Source organism: Excalfactoria chinensis, chromosome 2, assembly GCF_039878825.1.
Source record: "Excalfactoria chinensis isolate bCotChi1 chromosome 2, bCotChi1.hap2, whole genome shotgun sequence".
In the NCBI taxonomy this organism is placed as follows: Eukaryota; Metazoa; Chordata; class Aves; order Galliformes; family Phasianidae; genus Excalfactoria; species Excalfactoria chinensis.
Genome location: NC_092826.1, coordinates 65,956,160 through 65,974,350, shown reverse-complemented (window position 1 = coordinate 65,974,350; position 18,191 = coordinate 65,956,160). Strand labels below are relative to the sequence as shown.

The 18,191-nt window shown below is 35.6% G+C and overlaps 1 protein-coding gene across 1 annotated transcript in view; it reads left to right on the top strand.

The window, feature by feature from the left end:
- The window catches only part of ABCA13 (ATP binding cassette subfamily A member 13), a 169,735-nt gene that overhangs the window by 97,981 nt on the left and 53,563 nt on the right, over positions 1-18,191 (top strand). Inside the window, exons 36-41 of the mRNA XM_072328092.1 lie at positions 2,538-2,784; positions 3,462-3,551; positions 4,767-4,839; positions 6,397-6,515; positions 6,902-6,989; positions 12,606-12,714. Of these exons, the coding sequence (XP_072184193.1) occupies positions 2,538-2,784; positions 3,462-3,551; positions 4,767-4,839; positions 6,397-6,515; positions 6,902-6,989; positions 12,606-12,714 (726 nt within the window). The remainder of the gene's footprint in view (positions 1-2,537; positions 2,785-3,461; positions 3,552-4,766; positions 4,840-6,396; positions 6,516-6,901; positions 6,990-12,605; positions 12,715-18,191) is intronic.

The window sequence follows — 18,191 nt, the reverse complement described above, 5'->3', positions numbered from 1 at the left end:
GACAGTATATTTTACAATTGCAGAAATACTCAGCTGGAAACACAGGATTTCATTTATTTTAAAAACACCCATCCCTTGCAAATTATTCTGCTTTCAAGTGCCTCTGTGTGTTAACTGTGGAAAATCTTACCATAATATGATGTAATTCAAAAAGCTTAATACTTCCCTAAAATTTTGCTTTAAAAGATCTTCTTTTTCCAAGATTGTTTTCTCCTAGTTGCCAAATTTATGGAAAGCCAGGTTCCAAATTTCAAATGCACTTGACTGAGACATTTGAACATAGGACTGCTGTCTGAATTTTGTAGCTACTTTTTTTTTTTTTTTTTTTTTCCCTCTACAAAAGACTAAAATTCAAAGTCCCTTTTGTATGTGTTGTCAAGCTAGTAGGACATGTCTGTGATTAGAACTGCTAATAGGCAGAATTTCTGTTCTATGAGAATATATAAGATAAAAAATGCTACTCAGTATCAGAATTAAAAGGATAAATACTGCTTTACTTTCTAGAAATAAAACTAAAATTAATTACTAAGAAGTAACTGGAATCTGATTGAATCAGAAGCTATTAGGGTATGAAGAGACATTTAGTGATTATCTTGTCTGAATTCCTACTGAAAGCAGATCAACTCAGAACTGGTTACTCAGGGATTTGTTTAGTTTGCTCTATTTGTTGATTATCATGACAGTTAATTTTTTTCACGATTTATTGAGTAGGAATTTCCTGTGTCCTTGCTGCTACCTGTTGCTTCTTTTGCGTTTTACCTGAGCAGAAACTCTTACTCAGTACCGCCACTACCTCTGGGTGCTGTCTCTGAACTCATTCTGTCCACCAGCTGTACGGGAAGGTGGCTCTCATCCAAATGCTAACCCCCTACAACCACCTCCAATGTGGGTCTCTACCTGGTGTGGATGTGTGCATCATTGTTAGTGTCTTCCTCACCACTGGTCTTCAGAGACACTGTAACTAACTGCCTCTTTCCTGCACCCAGTATCACCAATCCAGTCCAAAGTGTGTTGCAGAGAGCCTGGCCTTGTCTTTCTTGTACTAAGGGTGCTCCACAACAGACCATGTCATAGGCTACATTCAGTCAAGGAAAAAAGGCATCCACTGCTCATTCTTCATTCACTAAACCAATCTTGTCTTCATAGTTTTTAGGTGGGCCAGAGATGTTTTGACCTTGCTAAATCCATGCTGCCTATCCCAGGCAACTTATTTTTTGTATCTTCGGTATACTTTTCTGGGGTTTTCATTTGTAACTATAGCAGGGACTGAGGTTGATCCGAATGTATTCACCTTGATCCTCTTTTCTGGCTCATCTTGAAGGTAGATATGATGTTTATCTTTTTTCAGAAATCTTGTTTTTAGGAAGCCCATGTCACTGTGAAATTCTCATGGTGACCTCTTAGGTAGTACCAAAACATAGAAGCTGAGATCTCCCATAATGTGTCTACTTGATATGATGAAATTCTTCCATGGCAAAGCACATGTAATTTTTAATATAAGAAATCACAAGTTTATGATAGCACAGAATTGGAGCTGTATTGTTCAATGGCCAGTCTGTCAGAAATTCAGAAATTCAGCATCTTTTTTTTTTTTTTTTTTTTTTTTGCCTTTCCCCCTTGTTTGTCCTACAGTACTCTCCCCTGGGATTAAATTTCAAGTAAACTTGGAGAAACTGTTCAAAGCAAAAGACAGATAATTTAAGGTTACTTGAAAGCTCTCTTAAAAGTAGCTGTTAAAATGTAACATGGAAGTACTGTCTCATTATATAGAATGCGATAAGAGACAAATCACAGGGGATTGTAAAATATGATTTGTCTTTGAGCACTATGGTAAACAGACAGTACACTTTTGCTACAGTGCAAATTTCTGTGTTAATAAATCTGCTTGAGACTGCTAAGCTCTACAAAAGGCTGATGTTCAGTATGTTCAGTCTGGCAAGACTGGAGGAGCTGCTAATAGCCTGCACATACCTAAAAGACATTAGAACCTAAAATAGAGGCCAAGTGATTGGTATGTCTCACAGGTACACACTTGAGCACAACATTAGACACAAAGAGCAACAAAATTAAATTCCTAGAGAGTATATCAGGAAAATTTGATTGGTGAGATGCCAGTAAGCTGTGAGAACACTCCCATGAGAATGTGACAGACAGTCCATTGACTGAGATTGTGAATCACTTTAACTAACGTATGAATAAACATTATCAGTCCTCTATGAGCAGAGAAAGTAAGGGAATGCTTTTATGAGAATCTACCTTTCTAGCATCTATGTGCTGTAACATACTCCAAAGACTTCCTGTTGAAATTCCTAAGGAAAAGTTGCCACTGATTTCAATCATTGCAGATTGTGACCTAGTAGAATAGTTAACTAATTTTACTGAGGTGGGGGAAGATTTGTCTTGCTCCACCCAGTTGGACACTGTAGATTTGTGTGGTTTTTCTTCCCTATCAAAAAGCTATTGTGTTTTATATTTGAAAAAAACAACTCATGTAATTTGATTTTCTTCAGTTTTATTTATTAATTTCTGTCTTACAGATATTTCACTTATGGAGGCCTCACGTGTGTGTGGAACTAATCTCATTCTTGCGCAAATTGTTGCCCTTCTGCGGAAGAGGTTTCAACACATTAGGCGAGACTGGAGAGGAAGTCTGTCAAATGTGCTTCTGCCAGTCCTCTTTGTTGCACTGGCAATGGCCTTGTTTAGTGTGAAGCCTCTGGCTATTGATTATCCTTCTCTCAAGATGACACCAGGTCTTTACAAGAATGCAGAATCCTTCTTTAGGTAAAGAATTCATTGATCGTCATCAATATCCAGGCTTCTGGGACCTTTATCCTTGAGTTCCCATATTTTTGTAGGCATTGTACATTGCTGGAGGAAGGACAGAGATTTTGGAGCAGTTTGCATTCAATACAGATCATGATCACATACATGTAAATGCTTAAGTGCATTTTAAAAAACCTTTGCATGCTTCAGCATATTTAATTGATTAGATCAGTATTTTTCTGAATAGGGTCTCAGCTTAGGCAGTACCATGCAGTACTAAGGAAGTTTGTGCCCTTCTAGCTGAACCTCTAGTTTTTGTACTTTTAGCTTTGAAATCATCTGGAGTATTGTCTTCAGTAAATCAGATAGATAGTTTTATCTATTGACAAATATCTGGATATATTTATAAGGATACAAAACACTTAAAACATGTCTGAAATGAGAAGAATGGCTATGGGGAGAAGTTTAGATTTGTCTAGGGGTAATTGCATTGAATTTTTTTTACAAGTTCAGATGTAATTTTTGAAAATACATTTCTTGTTTTGTATGTTTCCTATGCATGTATTAGTTAGTTCTTTAATTTTGTTGTAAACATGTAGAACTGTGAGGCTGAAAGTTAATAGAATTAGGCAATTTAACATGTTTGTGTTTCTTTCCTCCATCCACTCCTTCTCCCTTTGGCCTGCTTTGAACAGCATTGAAGATGATAATCTAGGAAACCTTTCTCAGATTCTACTGAGATATTTCTTTGACTCGGACTTGACATGCATGCATTCAAAACAAGGGTAACTGAATAACATAACTACTTTAAAATATTCTATACTGATTTAACACTTGCTGTTAACTTGAAATGGATGCTGATAGTAGTGAGGAAATCAGTAAATCTAGCATAATTATATTTTCTGTGAAATTTTAATAGTAAAAATTAATTAGCCTCAATTTTTATCTAGGAAAAAAAATGCTGATTGCATAGATGTAAACAAAAGAGAAAGTAGAAGCATAGATAAAAACAAAAGTTGTAAAGAAGCAGAGAATTAATATTTTTTTTTATTTTTTAATTTTTGGTAATGTGAACTATCTTAATCTTCTCTCAGCAGTCATAGAGTAGCATAGCTTGGAACAGACCTTAAAGATCATCTAGTTCCAACTCCCTGCCATAGGGAGGGCTGCCACCTGCCAGTTCTGGCTGCCCAGGTCTATATCCAATCTGGCCTTGAATACCTCCAGGTATGGGGCACCCACAGCTTCTCTGGGCAGCTTGTGCTAGTGCCTTGCTACACTCTGAGTAAAGAATTTCCTTACAACTAACCTAAATCTCTGCTCTTTTAGTTTAAAGCAATTACCCCTTTTTCTGTCACCCAGACTGTGTAGAAGGTTGGTCTTGGCTGTTAGCTTCCCTCAGTACCGTAAGGTTGTTGAGGTCTCTCTTGAGCCTGCTCTTCTCCAAGATCTTAGCTTGGATGTCCATCTCTTCCAGTCTTTCTTCATTGTGCTGCAGCCCTCGGAATGTGAGGCTAAAGTTAAATCTGCTTTGACTAAGGAGGTAGTATCCAGATAGAATATGTGTAAATAGGTTTAATTGTTAAAGGTCTGATTCAAATCCCTTAGATGTTAGTGACAGACTTCTTATTACTTTCAGTAGGGTTTTGATTGAGTCTCATGTCTCGTATGAATGAGGGTTAGACAATAATTATGAGGGTGTTTGTTAGAGTTCCAGATATCCAAAGTTAGAAATGCAGAATGGCAACTATTCTTTACTTACCTTACTGATGAAAACACAAAGCATGCAAATCCTTTGTTGCTTTATTTAGGTAAATATTTTTTGTGAATCCACTTTGACTCAAATAAATAAAACTTGATATATCTTCAGATTTAGCTGCTGCTGTGATAAAATACTAGGAAGGGTCTCAAGATTCCAGACTTGTTACTCTGTGGATTTCTTCTACAATATATTCCTTTCTCCTGATGGTTGTTTATATAATTATGTTTATTACCATTAGAAAAAGTAATTCATGTTGGCAGATGGAATCACAAACACTCCTGAATTCATGTGGATGCATGTCTGCAAAGGAGGTATGTATATCTATGTGTATGTATTTACGTAAAAAGCTTCCTGTGTATTATATGCAGCACCTGAACTATTCTTTTTGAAGGGGTGGGGGTATAACTGAGAAGGTAAATGCTTAGAACACTGACCTTTTTTTCTGATCAGATATTGCTTTATCTCAACTAACATTTGGATTATGTATTCTGAGGTATTCAGAGAAAAAGCCTGCACAATTTTGTTATGCATCTAAGTGTGCTTTTTGTGTATCGTAGAAGTGGCTTTAGGTTGACCTGAAATAACAGGAATCAAAGATAGCTGAACTCATCAGATGAAACTTGGCTTCAAGCATGATATAGGACTTTGCTTACAAAACAATCATGCAAAATAAAGTTAAAACATTACACTTGATTACTAGAAAAACTACTTACTCTAAAATGGAAAGGGCAGGTGTTTCTAGCTATTAGAAGCTACCAGGGAGTCTGTGTTTGACTAAATTTTAATGTTAGAGTTTAGTTTTGTTTTGAACTATATATGTGAAAATAAAATAGCTTTTCAGGGAAGAATTTTGAAAAAGTTAATTATTTTCTTACCTCTCTGACTAGTGACTTTTCCAGTTGCATTGTTCTTACACTGAGTAATAAAGTGGGGTGTGAAATTGTATGAACTAAGTTATTTGCCTTGATGGGACCATTTCATCAGTAATTTATGTCCTTATGAAGGAGATAAATTTATTGGAGTGAGAGTTGTATCTGAGATAAATTTAATTTTGGGGAAATTGGAAGGGGGAACTAATTTTTGACTTTCCTGGTCAAGGAGCACCTTTTCCTCTAATACTGTAACATGATACTTAGAATAAAACAAGCTTAAATAAAAAAGGTAACGGGGACTCAATGGCAGGGAGAGACCCAGTAACTATGGTACTTCAAAGGCAATTTGTCTGCGGAGGCAGAAATTTTACCTGTGAGCTGTGGAAAGCTGCATTATCTGAGACTGATTTATAACCTGTAGGGTCAAGTGTCAAATAAGCATGGCGAAATATCAGATTTTAAGCATTATGTACCTTATGAGGTTTCCTAGGTATCACATCATAATAACTGTCTTCTTGAGAGAATATCCAACTGAATTGCTAGAAAACTCCTTCCTTTTTTTCCCCTACTACTCTCCCTCAGTGCATGAATCAGAATTCATCCTATATTCTACTTGTGCCTTTTGTGTTTATTTTCTGGCACAGAAGTGAATAGAAGTCTTGTAGCCTTTTTCATTGCTGTAATTCTGTCAAAATTTATATTTAAGTTTTGATGTTTTCAAAACAAAACTGACTGACAGAGTTGCAAGAGAAATCAAAGGTGGTACTCATTATGTAGGTGACAGTTACAATTATTTGAGATGCTTTATAAACGTGAAACCATACATAATTTACTGATAAGTTATCAAAGCTTAAAAAAAGTTAAATTCAGTTGACAAGCAATGCTGCAAAAACTGTGTGCAAATTCGGAAAAAAAACAAAGCTAATTTTAGCGACATCGATTTTTTAAATGATTTTTAAAGGCCCCTTCACTTATTTTCTGTATACTGTTTTTCAGATGTGTCCAAGTTTCAATACCTCTGTTCCCTATGTGAAAAATAAAAGAGGACATATTTTGTATAATTTCTCAGGGTTGATTGTGGAAGAATATTTAGTGAGACCTTCCAACAAAGCAAGGTAACCTCATCCTAAAATGGCTAAGCAGTTCATTCCTTGTGAATTAAAAAAAAAACCAATAATAGTCCTTCCCGATCCAAAGCACAGGTCTATGTAAGGGGGCAGTTGCCTTCATCTATTGTTTTTTGTTAAGGTCAGTATCCTTGTATAAAGGTAACCTGGAACCCCCTTTATGGAAGTTTCTCAGAGCATTCCCCAGCAGTTGTCAATTGCTCTTTCCACACAGTAATTTCAGTTGAAAAATAACACATTAATTTAGATATTACCACTTTATCATTGAAATATATATATATAAATATAATAATAATAATAATAATAAAAAAGACTGCTAAGGAGGATGGAGTTTTTGGTGGGTAACCTGCTATCACTTTATTGTGTGTTACCAGATATGGTGGGTGGTGTTTTGGTTGGAAGAAAGCTTCTGAATATCGAGAACAAAAATGGAATAACATCAAATCTAAGCCTCTAATTAAGGTAAGGATTGCACATATGCACACATGTATACATTTCTTACTTCTTGAGGGTCCAGACTTCATTGCCCTTGGCACATAATAAATCACCACATAAAATCTTGTATTTATAAACTGGAGGAAAAGCTATCTATTATGATCTATTTCTCTGTCTGTAATTTTTGAAAATTTTCCATGTTCTGAAAAGCAAGTTTAAATGAGTCAAATGATAAGCCTTCTGTTGTTTATCCTGTGAACCTATTTCAGAATATAACTGAGCTCATCTTTAAAACTATTTTTTTATGTAGCAAGTGCAAATATCATCTCATATTCATTTGTACTCTGCAAAGTCAATGTCTGTCTGAACCCTTCTTTATTTTTGGCTCAAAGCTTGCTTTATGAGGTATTTCTTGTGATAAAACTCTGACTTACGCCGGAGTAATGTGGTGGGTGTTGCTGTGTGGCAATCAACATCACTCTGTGGACAACTTTACATATGAAAGCATTTCTTTGGAGCTGTTTGCTGTTTTCATCTTGGGAATGTTTTTCAAAGTTCCTTTGAGGACCACTCAAATGTAAGACCAGTAAGAAGGAGAGCAGTTTTGGAGGAGTATATGAAGAATCTCAGTAACCTCTTTTTATGCAAGCAGATTTCTTGTTAGAGGAAGCTGTGAAACTTGACCTTCTGGTTTTCAAATTGGAGTATGAGAGAAAGACCTTTCTGTCTTGAAAATATTTTTGTGGCTTTGGCAACAGATGTAATTTTCTCTTATTAATGAAGGAGAAAAACAGAAGTGTAATTAAACTCTATCTCAAGTTCCTTTTGGTGCAAAGTTCAGTTAAAGCAGCGTGTAAATATTTTGCAACTCTTACCAACATCATTTCACTTTTAATATTGCAAGTTGGTGTCTGACTGCAATGTCTTTTCTTTTTTCTTTGTACTTCTGTTTGGAAATATCAAATATACACACACACTGCCTTATAAATACTTTCATTTAGGTCATTTGTAATCTCCTTTACCTCCAGATTTCTTATAGCTTTGAACTTCACTTCCATAAATCCATAATTAGTAAATTGAAGTCCTAGAGGATTGCAGTAAGGTGTGTTCTTCCAACAGCTGTTTTCATCCTCTGTGTCTTTATACCTTTACAACTATTGTTTTGATATGCAAGCACTGTGTATTTTGTCAGGGTCCTTCATTGATTGATTTATTTAATGTGTTATTCATATCGCTCCACCTGGCATCGACAAAAGGATAAATTATAATTCTATGTTTGTGAGTAAGCTTCATATTTCAGAGCCAAAGAAAATATTGGAGTGGATTCATAAAGGGCACTGTGTTATCTAAAATACCTCCTGGAAGTGGCTTTCAACTGATGCAGTGTCAAATTATTGCATTAACCTTTCAATAATTAATGACCAGACTTTTACTTTGACCTTTCAGACTTGTTCATGAGACAGTGGATGTACCATTTACACAGTTTCATATGAAGTAAAATGAGAAATTTGCATTTGAAGAGGCTTACTGTTCGATTCACTTCATTTTAGAAAATGTTGGAATCTTTGTTATTCCCTACTCCATTAGTCAACTTATTTTTCCAGTTCAAATTAAAAATATTTATTCAATTTCTGAAATAGTCTATACCAACAGTGAATGTGTATGTGTTCAGATATAACATGGAAAAACAACATGGCGACCTGCAAACAGTCTAGGAGACTCCTGGAGTCCATTGGTGACAACTTTCTGATTCCAGTATTTAGACAGATGTACCAGAAATAAAGCATTGCTTGTCCTGTTGCTCAGCAATGCAGAAGAGATCATATAAGAGATTAAGATCAGAGGCAGCCTAGGCTGCACTAACCATGCCCTGGTTGAGTTCGTGATCTTGAGGAACATAAGCCTGGCAGAAAATAGAATCAGGACCCTGACTTTGAGGAGGATGAACTCAGGCTTCTTAAGGAATTGCTGGATGAGATCCCCAAGGAAATGGACCTTATGAGCAAAGGAACTGAAGAGAGCTGTCTGCAATTTAATGATGCCTTTCTGAGGGCACAAGAGCTCTCCATTCCCAGAAAAAGAAATCAGGCAGATGAGATGGGAAAATAGCAAGACTAGGCAAAGATCTGTCGGTCTCTGCTAAGGCGAGAGAAAAGTATAAGCAGTGGAAGTAGGGATGGATGACCTGGGATGAATATGCTGTCTGGATTTGCAGGGATGCAGTCAGAAAAGCCATGGTGCAGATGGAATTGAACTTGGTGAGGGATATATAAAACAACTGGAAGGGTTTATTTATATACCTTGCTCAGAATTGTTAGGCAAAGGTTAGTGGGCCCCCTCAGATATGGAGAAGGCTGAGGTACTTAGTGAGTTCTTCACCTCAGTCTTCATTGCCAGCGAGACTTCTAATGCCTCTCATGTCCCTGAACTTCTAAGTGGGAGCTGGGGCAGTAAAATTGGTGTAAGAGTGGAGCAAGTTTGAGACCACCTCATCAGTCTGAATGTGTACAAGTCTATGGGACTGGATGACATGCATCCTAGAGTTCTGAAGGAACTGGTTGATGTGATTGACAAGCTGCTCTCCATCATATTTGAAGAAATCATGGCTGTCAGGTGAAGTCTCCACTGTCTAGAAAAAGGGAAACATCACTCTCATGTACAATAGAAGGGAGAAAGGAAGATCCAGGCAACTACAGGTTGGTGAGCCTCACATCTGTGCCTATGAAGATCATGGAGTAGATACTCCTGGAAGAGATGCTAAGGCACATGTGAGGTGAGGCAGTGATCCAAGGCAGCCAAAACTGCTTCACCAAGGGCAGATCTTTCTTCACCAATGTGATGGCCTTCTATGATGGAGTGACTACATAGGTGGACAAAAGAAGTGTGACTGATGTTGTCTACCTGGACTTAATGGAAGGCCTTTAACTCGATTTTTGAGGCTGGAACTAGATGATTTTTAAGTTCCCCTCCAAATGTGAGAAAGAAAAGAATCTGTCTAATATATGCCAGGCTTGACTGGTTAAAGTCATTGACTATGGAAATTCACTGATGAAGATGATGCTATATGGCAAAAGCATTATTCTGCTTCAAATATTCTGCTTCAAATATTCAAATATATTACTTTTGGTAATTGTGAGCAAATATACTCCAGAATGGTTACATAGTTGCTGTTATTTGTAACAATTCTGAATAGGAAAAATAAATTTTAAATAGTCCAGTCAGCCAATCTGTGGACTTTAGTGACATTCTGAAGTCTTCTGTATGAAAGGCTTTGGAATTTGAGGTTTTATTATGCAGCAATAGTATACATGTCTAGAGTAAGATACATCTCTCCTGTTTAATGCTCATTCTCTGCCAGTCCTCATCCTTTTTCCTTTATAGAGCGTAGGCTAATCCAAACACTGTTTTAACATAATTCTAGAATATTAATTGTGGATAAAAATGATGCGGAGTAATGGGAAAGATATTTTTACAAAATTTAGTTTTAATTTAGAGATGGGCAATGTTTTTCCTCAGGAACAAATTTTATCAGTCATGGATAAATGATGAAATGATAAGAAATCAAATTTAATAATCTTATTCTATGTATTTTTCTAATACTTATCTCTTTCCTGTCATTTGTAAATAATCACCTGTGAAGCACGCAGAAAATATGAAATATATTTCAGTTGGAAATAATATGTTTCATTTTTTATATTTTAGCTTTGTAATCAATATAGAAAAAAATCAAAAGGATTTTGACAAAAGGAGCTTAAATGTATATTATGATGAAGAGAGCAACCTCAGTTGCTCTTTCTTTCACTTATTGCAATATTATAAGCAATGAAAGAACCACCTTTAATTTGGTTATTTTCTGGTGGTTTGATTCAGCTATCTAAAATACTTTGAATTCAGAATTCCAATTACTGTGTGGGATATTGAAATGTATGGTTATACACAATGCTGTATTGTGGATTATTATTATTATTATTATATATATTTGTATTTTCATTTGAATATTGGTCACATTATTATGTTTCTAAGGCATTCTGTGAATAGTTGAGACTTTCCCTGCTTCAATTAAATGAGAATGTGTCATCAGGGTTTTGCTTTATTGTTTTCTTAATTGCCTTTTATTCAGTATGATGAACAAAATTGGATTGGATTTTCATTGTGCATTTATAACTTTATATTCTGCACAAATCTTTTTAAACAAGATACAATGAGAAATTGGTCTGTGGAAAAGACCTTTGAACATTTGTTTTTTTGTCTGATACCTATCAGTACAGGAGATCCAGCAGTGGAAGAATTTGCACTTATCCAGGATATGGGTTTTATTTCAGTTTATCTCCTTAAGGAGCTCTCTTGCTGATTAAAGAATGGGAATCCTACTCTGTGTAGTAATTTGTGGACATTGACCTGGGTTGCATACATGTTTATAAAAGAGGAATTCTTCTTTTTCTTTTCCTTAAAGGTCGGAACTTAGGATGAGATTTGAGGTAACTGTGATGATCGCATCATGAACAGAGCAAAAAAAACATGTACATACAGCCCATAGTCTAGAGTGAGAACTGCCCAGCGCCAACCCAAGATGATCAAAATGCTTATTAGCAAATAGTTGATTGCAAATAGGAAAAGGATAAGAATTTTGTCAGCTGCATAAACGACAAAGGGGAGATGAAAGCTTGCTGTGCAGTGAGGAGTGGACAGTAATTGAAGATGATTTTAAATGTGTTACCAAAACAGAAAACAAGGATGCTTTGTTTTCTCTGACCTAGTTTTTGGTATAATGTAGGGTTAAAGGCATTTTGATTAACAATTAAGGAGGAATAGAAATGAAATTGATTTCCAAAGGAAAAGGAAAACTGAGACCACTGTATACTCAGTTTTGGGACATAATTAGTCCATCGGCATTGATTCTTTCTCATGGAGTCCTAGGAGAGTATGCATTTTGAGTATATTTATTAAGACGGGGCAGTTCTGTCTGATTTAAGAATAAAGTGTATGTTACATGAGAAATGCTCCCTATGGTCCTCAGACTTGCTTTGACTGCCTTAAATCTGACTGTATTTACTTTTCCTCCTCACTCAGGAAACCAAGTATAATTGCTTGTTAAAGGTGCCATGTTAACTTTGTCCTTCCTGGCATAGTTTTCATTCTTACTGTGTAAGCAGTGCATCCTTGTTTCTTTCTTTCCCAACTTTATTGGTCATGGTCTGTTTTTGGACTTTTTATGCCCTGTCAGTTGCAGGTATTACTTTGATAAGTCTTTTTGGAATGTCTATAATTAACGTGCTTCACTTATAACACTACTTTTCCTCGTCTTTTGTGTTTCTGCTTAAATTGGAAAATACTGCTTTTGCATTGTATTCCTGTGTTATTTGCTCAACCAAATGTTTGTAAAGCAAAAAAAGTGTTTCATTCAACCAGAGAATCTCAGTTAGCTTTGCAGCTCCAACAATAGAAAACAACCTGCTGCACTTTTTTAAAGGCTGGTACAAATAAAACCATTCTGTTCTGCCTAGGCCATCTTCTTCTGTAAATAAGAAGTGCCGTAAAAGGAGAATTCATCTTCAGTATCATTATGCAATTCCTTAAATTAGGGGAGTTTTCAGATCAATGTTCAGACTCTTTTAGATTCACAATTTCCATTCTCTCTTTCAGGTGTGGTATAACCAGAAAGGTTTCCATTCACTGCCATCCTACCTAAATGAACTCAATAACTTCATTCTGTGGCTGAATTTGCCCCCAGCTGTGGATTGGAGACAGTATGGTAATATTCCTTCAATTGTCTATTAATATCTGTTGTGGCTGTATGGTTTTTGTTATCAGTATGTCAGTACATCATAACATCATGTAGTGCACTGGTAGTTAAAGAGTTAATGCTGCAGTTCCATGGATTTTCAATTATTCTGGGTATCTGGTTCTCAGAAGAGAAATTGCAAACTACAGATCTCAGAAGACTTCACTGTTCTGTTTCTGATTTCCATTCAAAGGTAAAGACAAAATTGTTTGGAGGTCATGACACTACCCCCTTCTTTTTCTACTCATCTCTGGGGAATGTGTTCCTTAGCTGTCTCACATTCAGCATTAGAGTAAGGCCTTCAGTTTTGGACACTCTCTCATTTTATTTATTAGCTTCAATTCCAACTATGTTGTATTATATTGTGTTATCTCACATTCAAATATCAGATCTAGTAAATTCATATCCTCTGTTAGCTCATTGCCACTGTTTTTTTTTTTTGTTTTTTTTTTTAAGGTCCATCTCTCTTTTACCTTTTTCTCCCTTCCCCCAGCTCCTGGGGCTTGGATCTGTGGGTCTTGCTACTCCATCAGTCATGGAACGAGGCAGAACCAGGCCAAAACTATTGACAGCATCTTTTGAAAAAATAATTTTTAAATAAAATAATTTTCAGCATGAAGGTTTGTCATGGTATCAAGTCAGAGTGGCAGGTTTTATAGGTTAGTTTGGAAATGAAATAGCATGTTTATCTGTGTGAAGAATGTTGTGTGCAAGAAGGTAACATTTAAATTATACTATTTCATCCATACACACTTTTTATGAAGGATATTCCTATGGACTAAGTGTAAATTGGCTTGCAATGATAGGGATGCTTTTTCTTTGAGAAGATGGGGCTTGCTTAAACAGGATATTTAATGTACAAGAATATGAATTTATAATTTATTAACTACTTTATTCCTTAAGTAAATACTTAGAGTAAAACCAGTACATCCACTAAATTCACACTGCAGTGTAACTTCCTGTAGCATACTGTTGCTTGAGGAGCAGGAGAGGCAGGTATATGTGACTACAGTGCATACTAAAAGAAATGTCATATTTTTCTTATATTCTTGAACTGCATGGAACTAGTTATAATACAGATTTTACAGCTTGACTTGTTTGGCACCGACTTCAGACAAAGAATCAGCTGTAAACATAGTGAATTCTTAGTATGTTGAAATCTGAGTTTGATAGTTCAGGCTAAATACTGTTCATTCTGGTTCCTTTCATTCTTGAGGTTCTGCTAAAGAAGAATTAATTTGAAAAAATAGCTTATGAACACTTTTTAAGTGTATAAATGTGAAATAATGCACAGAGCTTCTATTATGTTCTTTCATCAGTATATTTTACAGTGAAAAAATTCTTAAAGCATTTTTCTTCTCTTTCTTACTGACTTTTCCTGGAGGAAGGAGTATTTTTTTCATATATGGCATTCACATTGATGTCTGTATTTCCCTTTTCATATGAAAACAAAGGAATTTTAATTTTTTACTTTCAATTTTGAGACTTTCAAGTTGGGTTTCTGTTCTTTTTAAGCACAGTAGAAGGAGAGGTTGCACCTCAACAGATTTTTGTCTTGCTTTGATCTTATGTGCCTTCATGTTTATAATAAAGAAGAGGAAAATTAATGAAAAAGAAAGGGAATTTTGAGTGATATAAAATAGAAATTCATTAAGAAATGTTTCCAAAATGACAAGTGGACAAAAAAATTTAGCTTTTAAGATGGCTGGAGTTTTATTTTTTTCTAAATGGATTATGAGGTTTTTTTTTTGTTGTTGTTGTTTTTTTTTTAAAGGCTAATACATTTCTGAAAAAAGTTTAGATTTAAGTGAAATCAAGTATTTTAATGAGAACTTTTAATAAAAGATAATTTTTAATCAAGTTATCCTGCACTTTATGAATAGTGTTGAAACTGACTTGTTTTCTGTAGCAGTACACATCCCATTCGGTAGCTTAAACGTTTAAGTACCCTTTTGTATCTGTTTGTGGAGGTCTGAGAATTTACCATCTGGATTACAATTGGAGAAGATCATAGTTATCCTAAGGATTGAGGTAGTGTTGTATTGAGTTTTGCTGCATGACACGAAAACGTGATAAAATAGTTCCTGAAGCATTGGACTGCCAGCAGATTATATGAAGATCAAGAACATTTCCTATGCTTTTCTCACTGAAATGGTTATATTTAATTATATGTAAATTAGTTGCCAAAGGCTATATATCATATTTTTAGACTGAGATCTACACAGATATTTTTCCTCTCTTGAAAAATCTTTTATATACAAGGTTAATTCCTACAATATTGTTAAAAACTGCTCAGAAGAAGCTTGTTAGGATGCTGCAGATGTGTAGCTTTATAATACTGACTTCCATTGATGACATATTTTTTCATAGAGTAGCTTCTTCTTGTCAACAGAACCAGTGCTTATTTCTAAGTGATATAAAAATTATTTAATCCTTGAAAAGAGAGTTTGAGGACACAGTCTTTCCTTCTTTCAACAAAAAACGTTTTGCTTTGCTGCAAGAATTACTTCAATAGGGTAGAACATTACAAAGCATGCAGGGAGCAGAAACTGTTATGATACTGAAACAACCTTGAAAGAGGTCAGCAGCTTATTTTAAAAGCTCTTTTAAGCACTGAAAACCACTCCTGAGTATGAACTTAATCTAAGATTTTCCAAGTCTCCTGGGGGGAAGGAAGTCATCATGGATGGTGTGAGCAGTTCTGCCTGCTTTAATTACAGGGGACTTGCAGCCTAGTAATTTATATAAGAGAGCAGAACTGATCCCAGTCTGTGATAGATTTTATTGATAAGGAGATTTCCTTCTGACATGAAGAACACAAGTTTAGGAGAGTCAGGGATTTTGCATGAGACTTTGCAGGAAGAAACTGTATCCAAGTGTTGTGATTTATTGTAACTAATGGATTAGATGTCTATTTTGGAGTAGCAATTTAGTAATCATCTCATCTTCTGTACCACATGGATAGCTATATCTAACTTTGGAATCACAGAATCATAGAATCCTTCGAATTGGAAAGGACCTTTAAAAGTCATCTAGTCCACCTCCCCTGTGATGAACAGGGGCATCCACAGCTAGATCAGGTTGCCCAGGGCTTGATCCTCGCCTTGAATGTCTCTGGGGATAAGGCATCTACCAAATCTCTGACCAACCTGTTCCAGTGCCTCACCACCCTCAATGTAAAAGACTTTTTTATTGTATCTAATCTAAATCTTCCATTTTAAACTTGAAGCCATTTCTCCTTGTTCTGTCACAATAGACTCTGCTGAAGAGTCTGTCCTCTCCTTTCCTATAGCTCCACCTTACATATCAGGTCATCTCAAAGCCTTCTCTTCTCTAGGGTGAACAACCCCAGCTCTCTCAGCATGTTCCCATAGGAGAGGTGTGTTCCATCCCTCGGATCATTTTCTTGGTCCTCCTCTGGGTGTGCTCTAACAGGTCTGTGTCTGTCCTGTACTGAGGAATCCTCATGTGGATGCAGTAGTCCAGGAGAAGCCTCATTAGTACAGAGCAGAAGGGCAGGTTCACCTGCCTTGACTTGCTGGCCACACTTCTTTTGATGCAGTCTGTTTCTATTCTGGACCTGTCTTATTGAGAAGGAAATAAAATACATTTTATTGTTGAATAATTATGAACTGAGTGACAGAAAATAAAAATGAGTACGTTAAATGGTTAAACAAAAACTACTATAGTTGAGAAAGAGTATTTAACAGAGGAGATAACAATTACTGTTTCTTTGTCAAAACTCATCAGCTCTGGTTGGTCCTTAGGCCTATACATATGATCACAGAATCACAGAATTGTAGGGGCTCGATGTGAGACCTCTAGAGATTAAGTCTAGCCCACCCTGCAAAGCAGGGCCCCTACAGCAGGTTGCACAGGTAGTCCTCCTAACAGGTTTTGAGTATCTCCAGAGAAGGAGTTGTCTCATGGCCAACCTGTCATCCACTAGTTTCTATGTTGTTACACCTCTTTTGGAAATGCTGCATTGCTATAATGAGATAATATAATTGGGATCAAATAACAAATAAAATTATGAAGTAAGAGGAATAAAAGTTTAAAAGGCAGCATACTTGACTTAAACTTGGGATAGATATTCTGATCAAATAGAGATAGTATACAGTTAAATGTGAAAAATACTGTTACCTCAAAATATGTTAAGCATGCAGGACTATGCAGGGAAGGAATGTTATCTACCTCTGAGGGTAAGACTATATTAAGAAAAGATGAGTGGTATTCATCAGTAATGATGTCTGTAAAGTGCAATGGTTCTTACATTGAAAAAGAAGTTCTTACATAATTATGAAAGAAGAGAAATCTGTCACTATAGAATGGTCTTCTATGATACAGCTGCCCTGTTTCAGGACTTCAATAGAAGTCATTGTCATTTTAAAAATACCTTTCATGCTAGGGCTCATTGTAAGGCTCATGTAGTATTTTCATTTATTATAGATTTAGTTCTTCAAAAGAGCTGAAGGGATCAGGAGACCTAATTTCATCTGAATTTCAGTGGAAAGTGATGGTACATTCTGGTTCTATTCTCAAATTGTATTTTTAACCCTCTTTTCAAACCTGTGAAATGTCATTTAACTTTCTTATACCTGTCTGGTTAGTGGACCAACCATAAAATTTAAATAATTATTGAAGTGTTGCCTCTGAAACTCTTCATAAAACAAAAATTCTGATTTTCAGTATATAGTAATGTTTCAATTTCTACAAATGTAAGTTTTATCATAGGTTTTAAATGTCCACAAAACTGAGCTTGTAAAAAACATATACAGCTTTACTCTAGTTTTTTTTGTTTTTGTTTTTTTATGTGCACTATTCTATTTTTTTTGTATATATTTTTTTTAATTTTATTTATTTATTTTAATACTCCGAACTAAAATTATGATAATAAGGAAACCTAGCATTAGTTGTATACTGATTTATGTGCTCAAGGCTCAGTATGCCGCATAAAATAAAGAGCCATTTTGAAAGGATTGCCAAATGACATACTCAGATAAACAAAAAATGCTACACAGAAGTATATATTACTCCTAAGGATAGCTCTGATTATCTCACAGAGATGATACACAACCTTGAAGACCTTCAAGACTTACTTCCTAAATCTCTTCAGCTTATGCTGAAAAAGTACTTCCTGGTGCATATTTCTGTCCATTTCATTCTTTCTCTTCCTGTCTTAGTTTCTGGAACATTCAAAATGAAATGGAAAGTTATACATTCTACAGCTACAATCTATGGATAGACTATATCTAGACTAGTTCTATTTCCTCCACACACCCCCACACCACCCCCCAAAAAAACCAACAACAACAACAAAAACAACAAAAACCAATCTCTAACTAAAGCAAATGTTGTGGAGTCTCTGGAGATATTCAAGTCCTGTCTGTATACCTGCCTGTACAACCTGCTGTAGGGAACCTGCTTTAGCAGAGGTCTTGGACTCT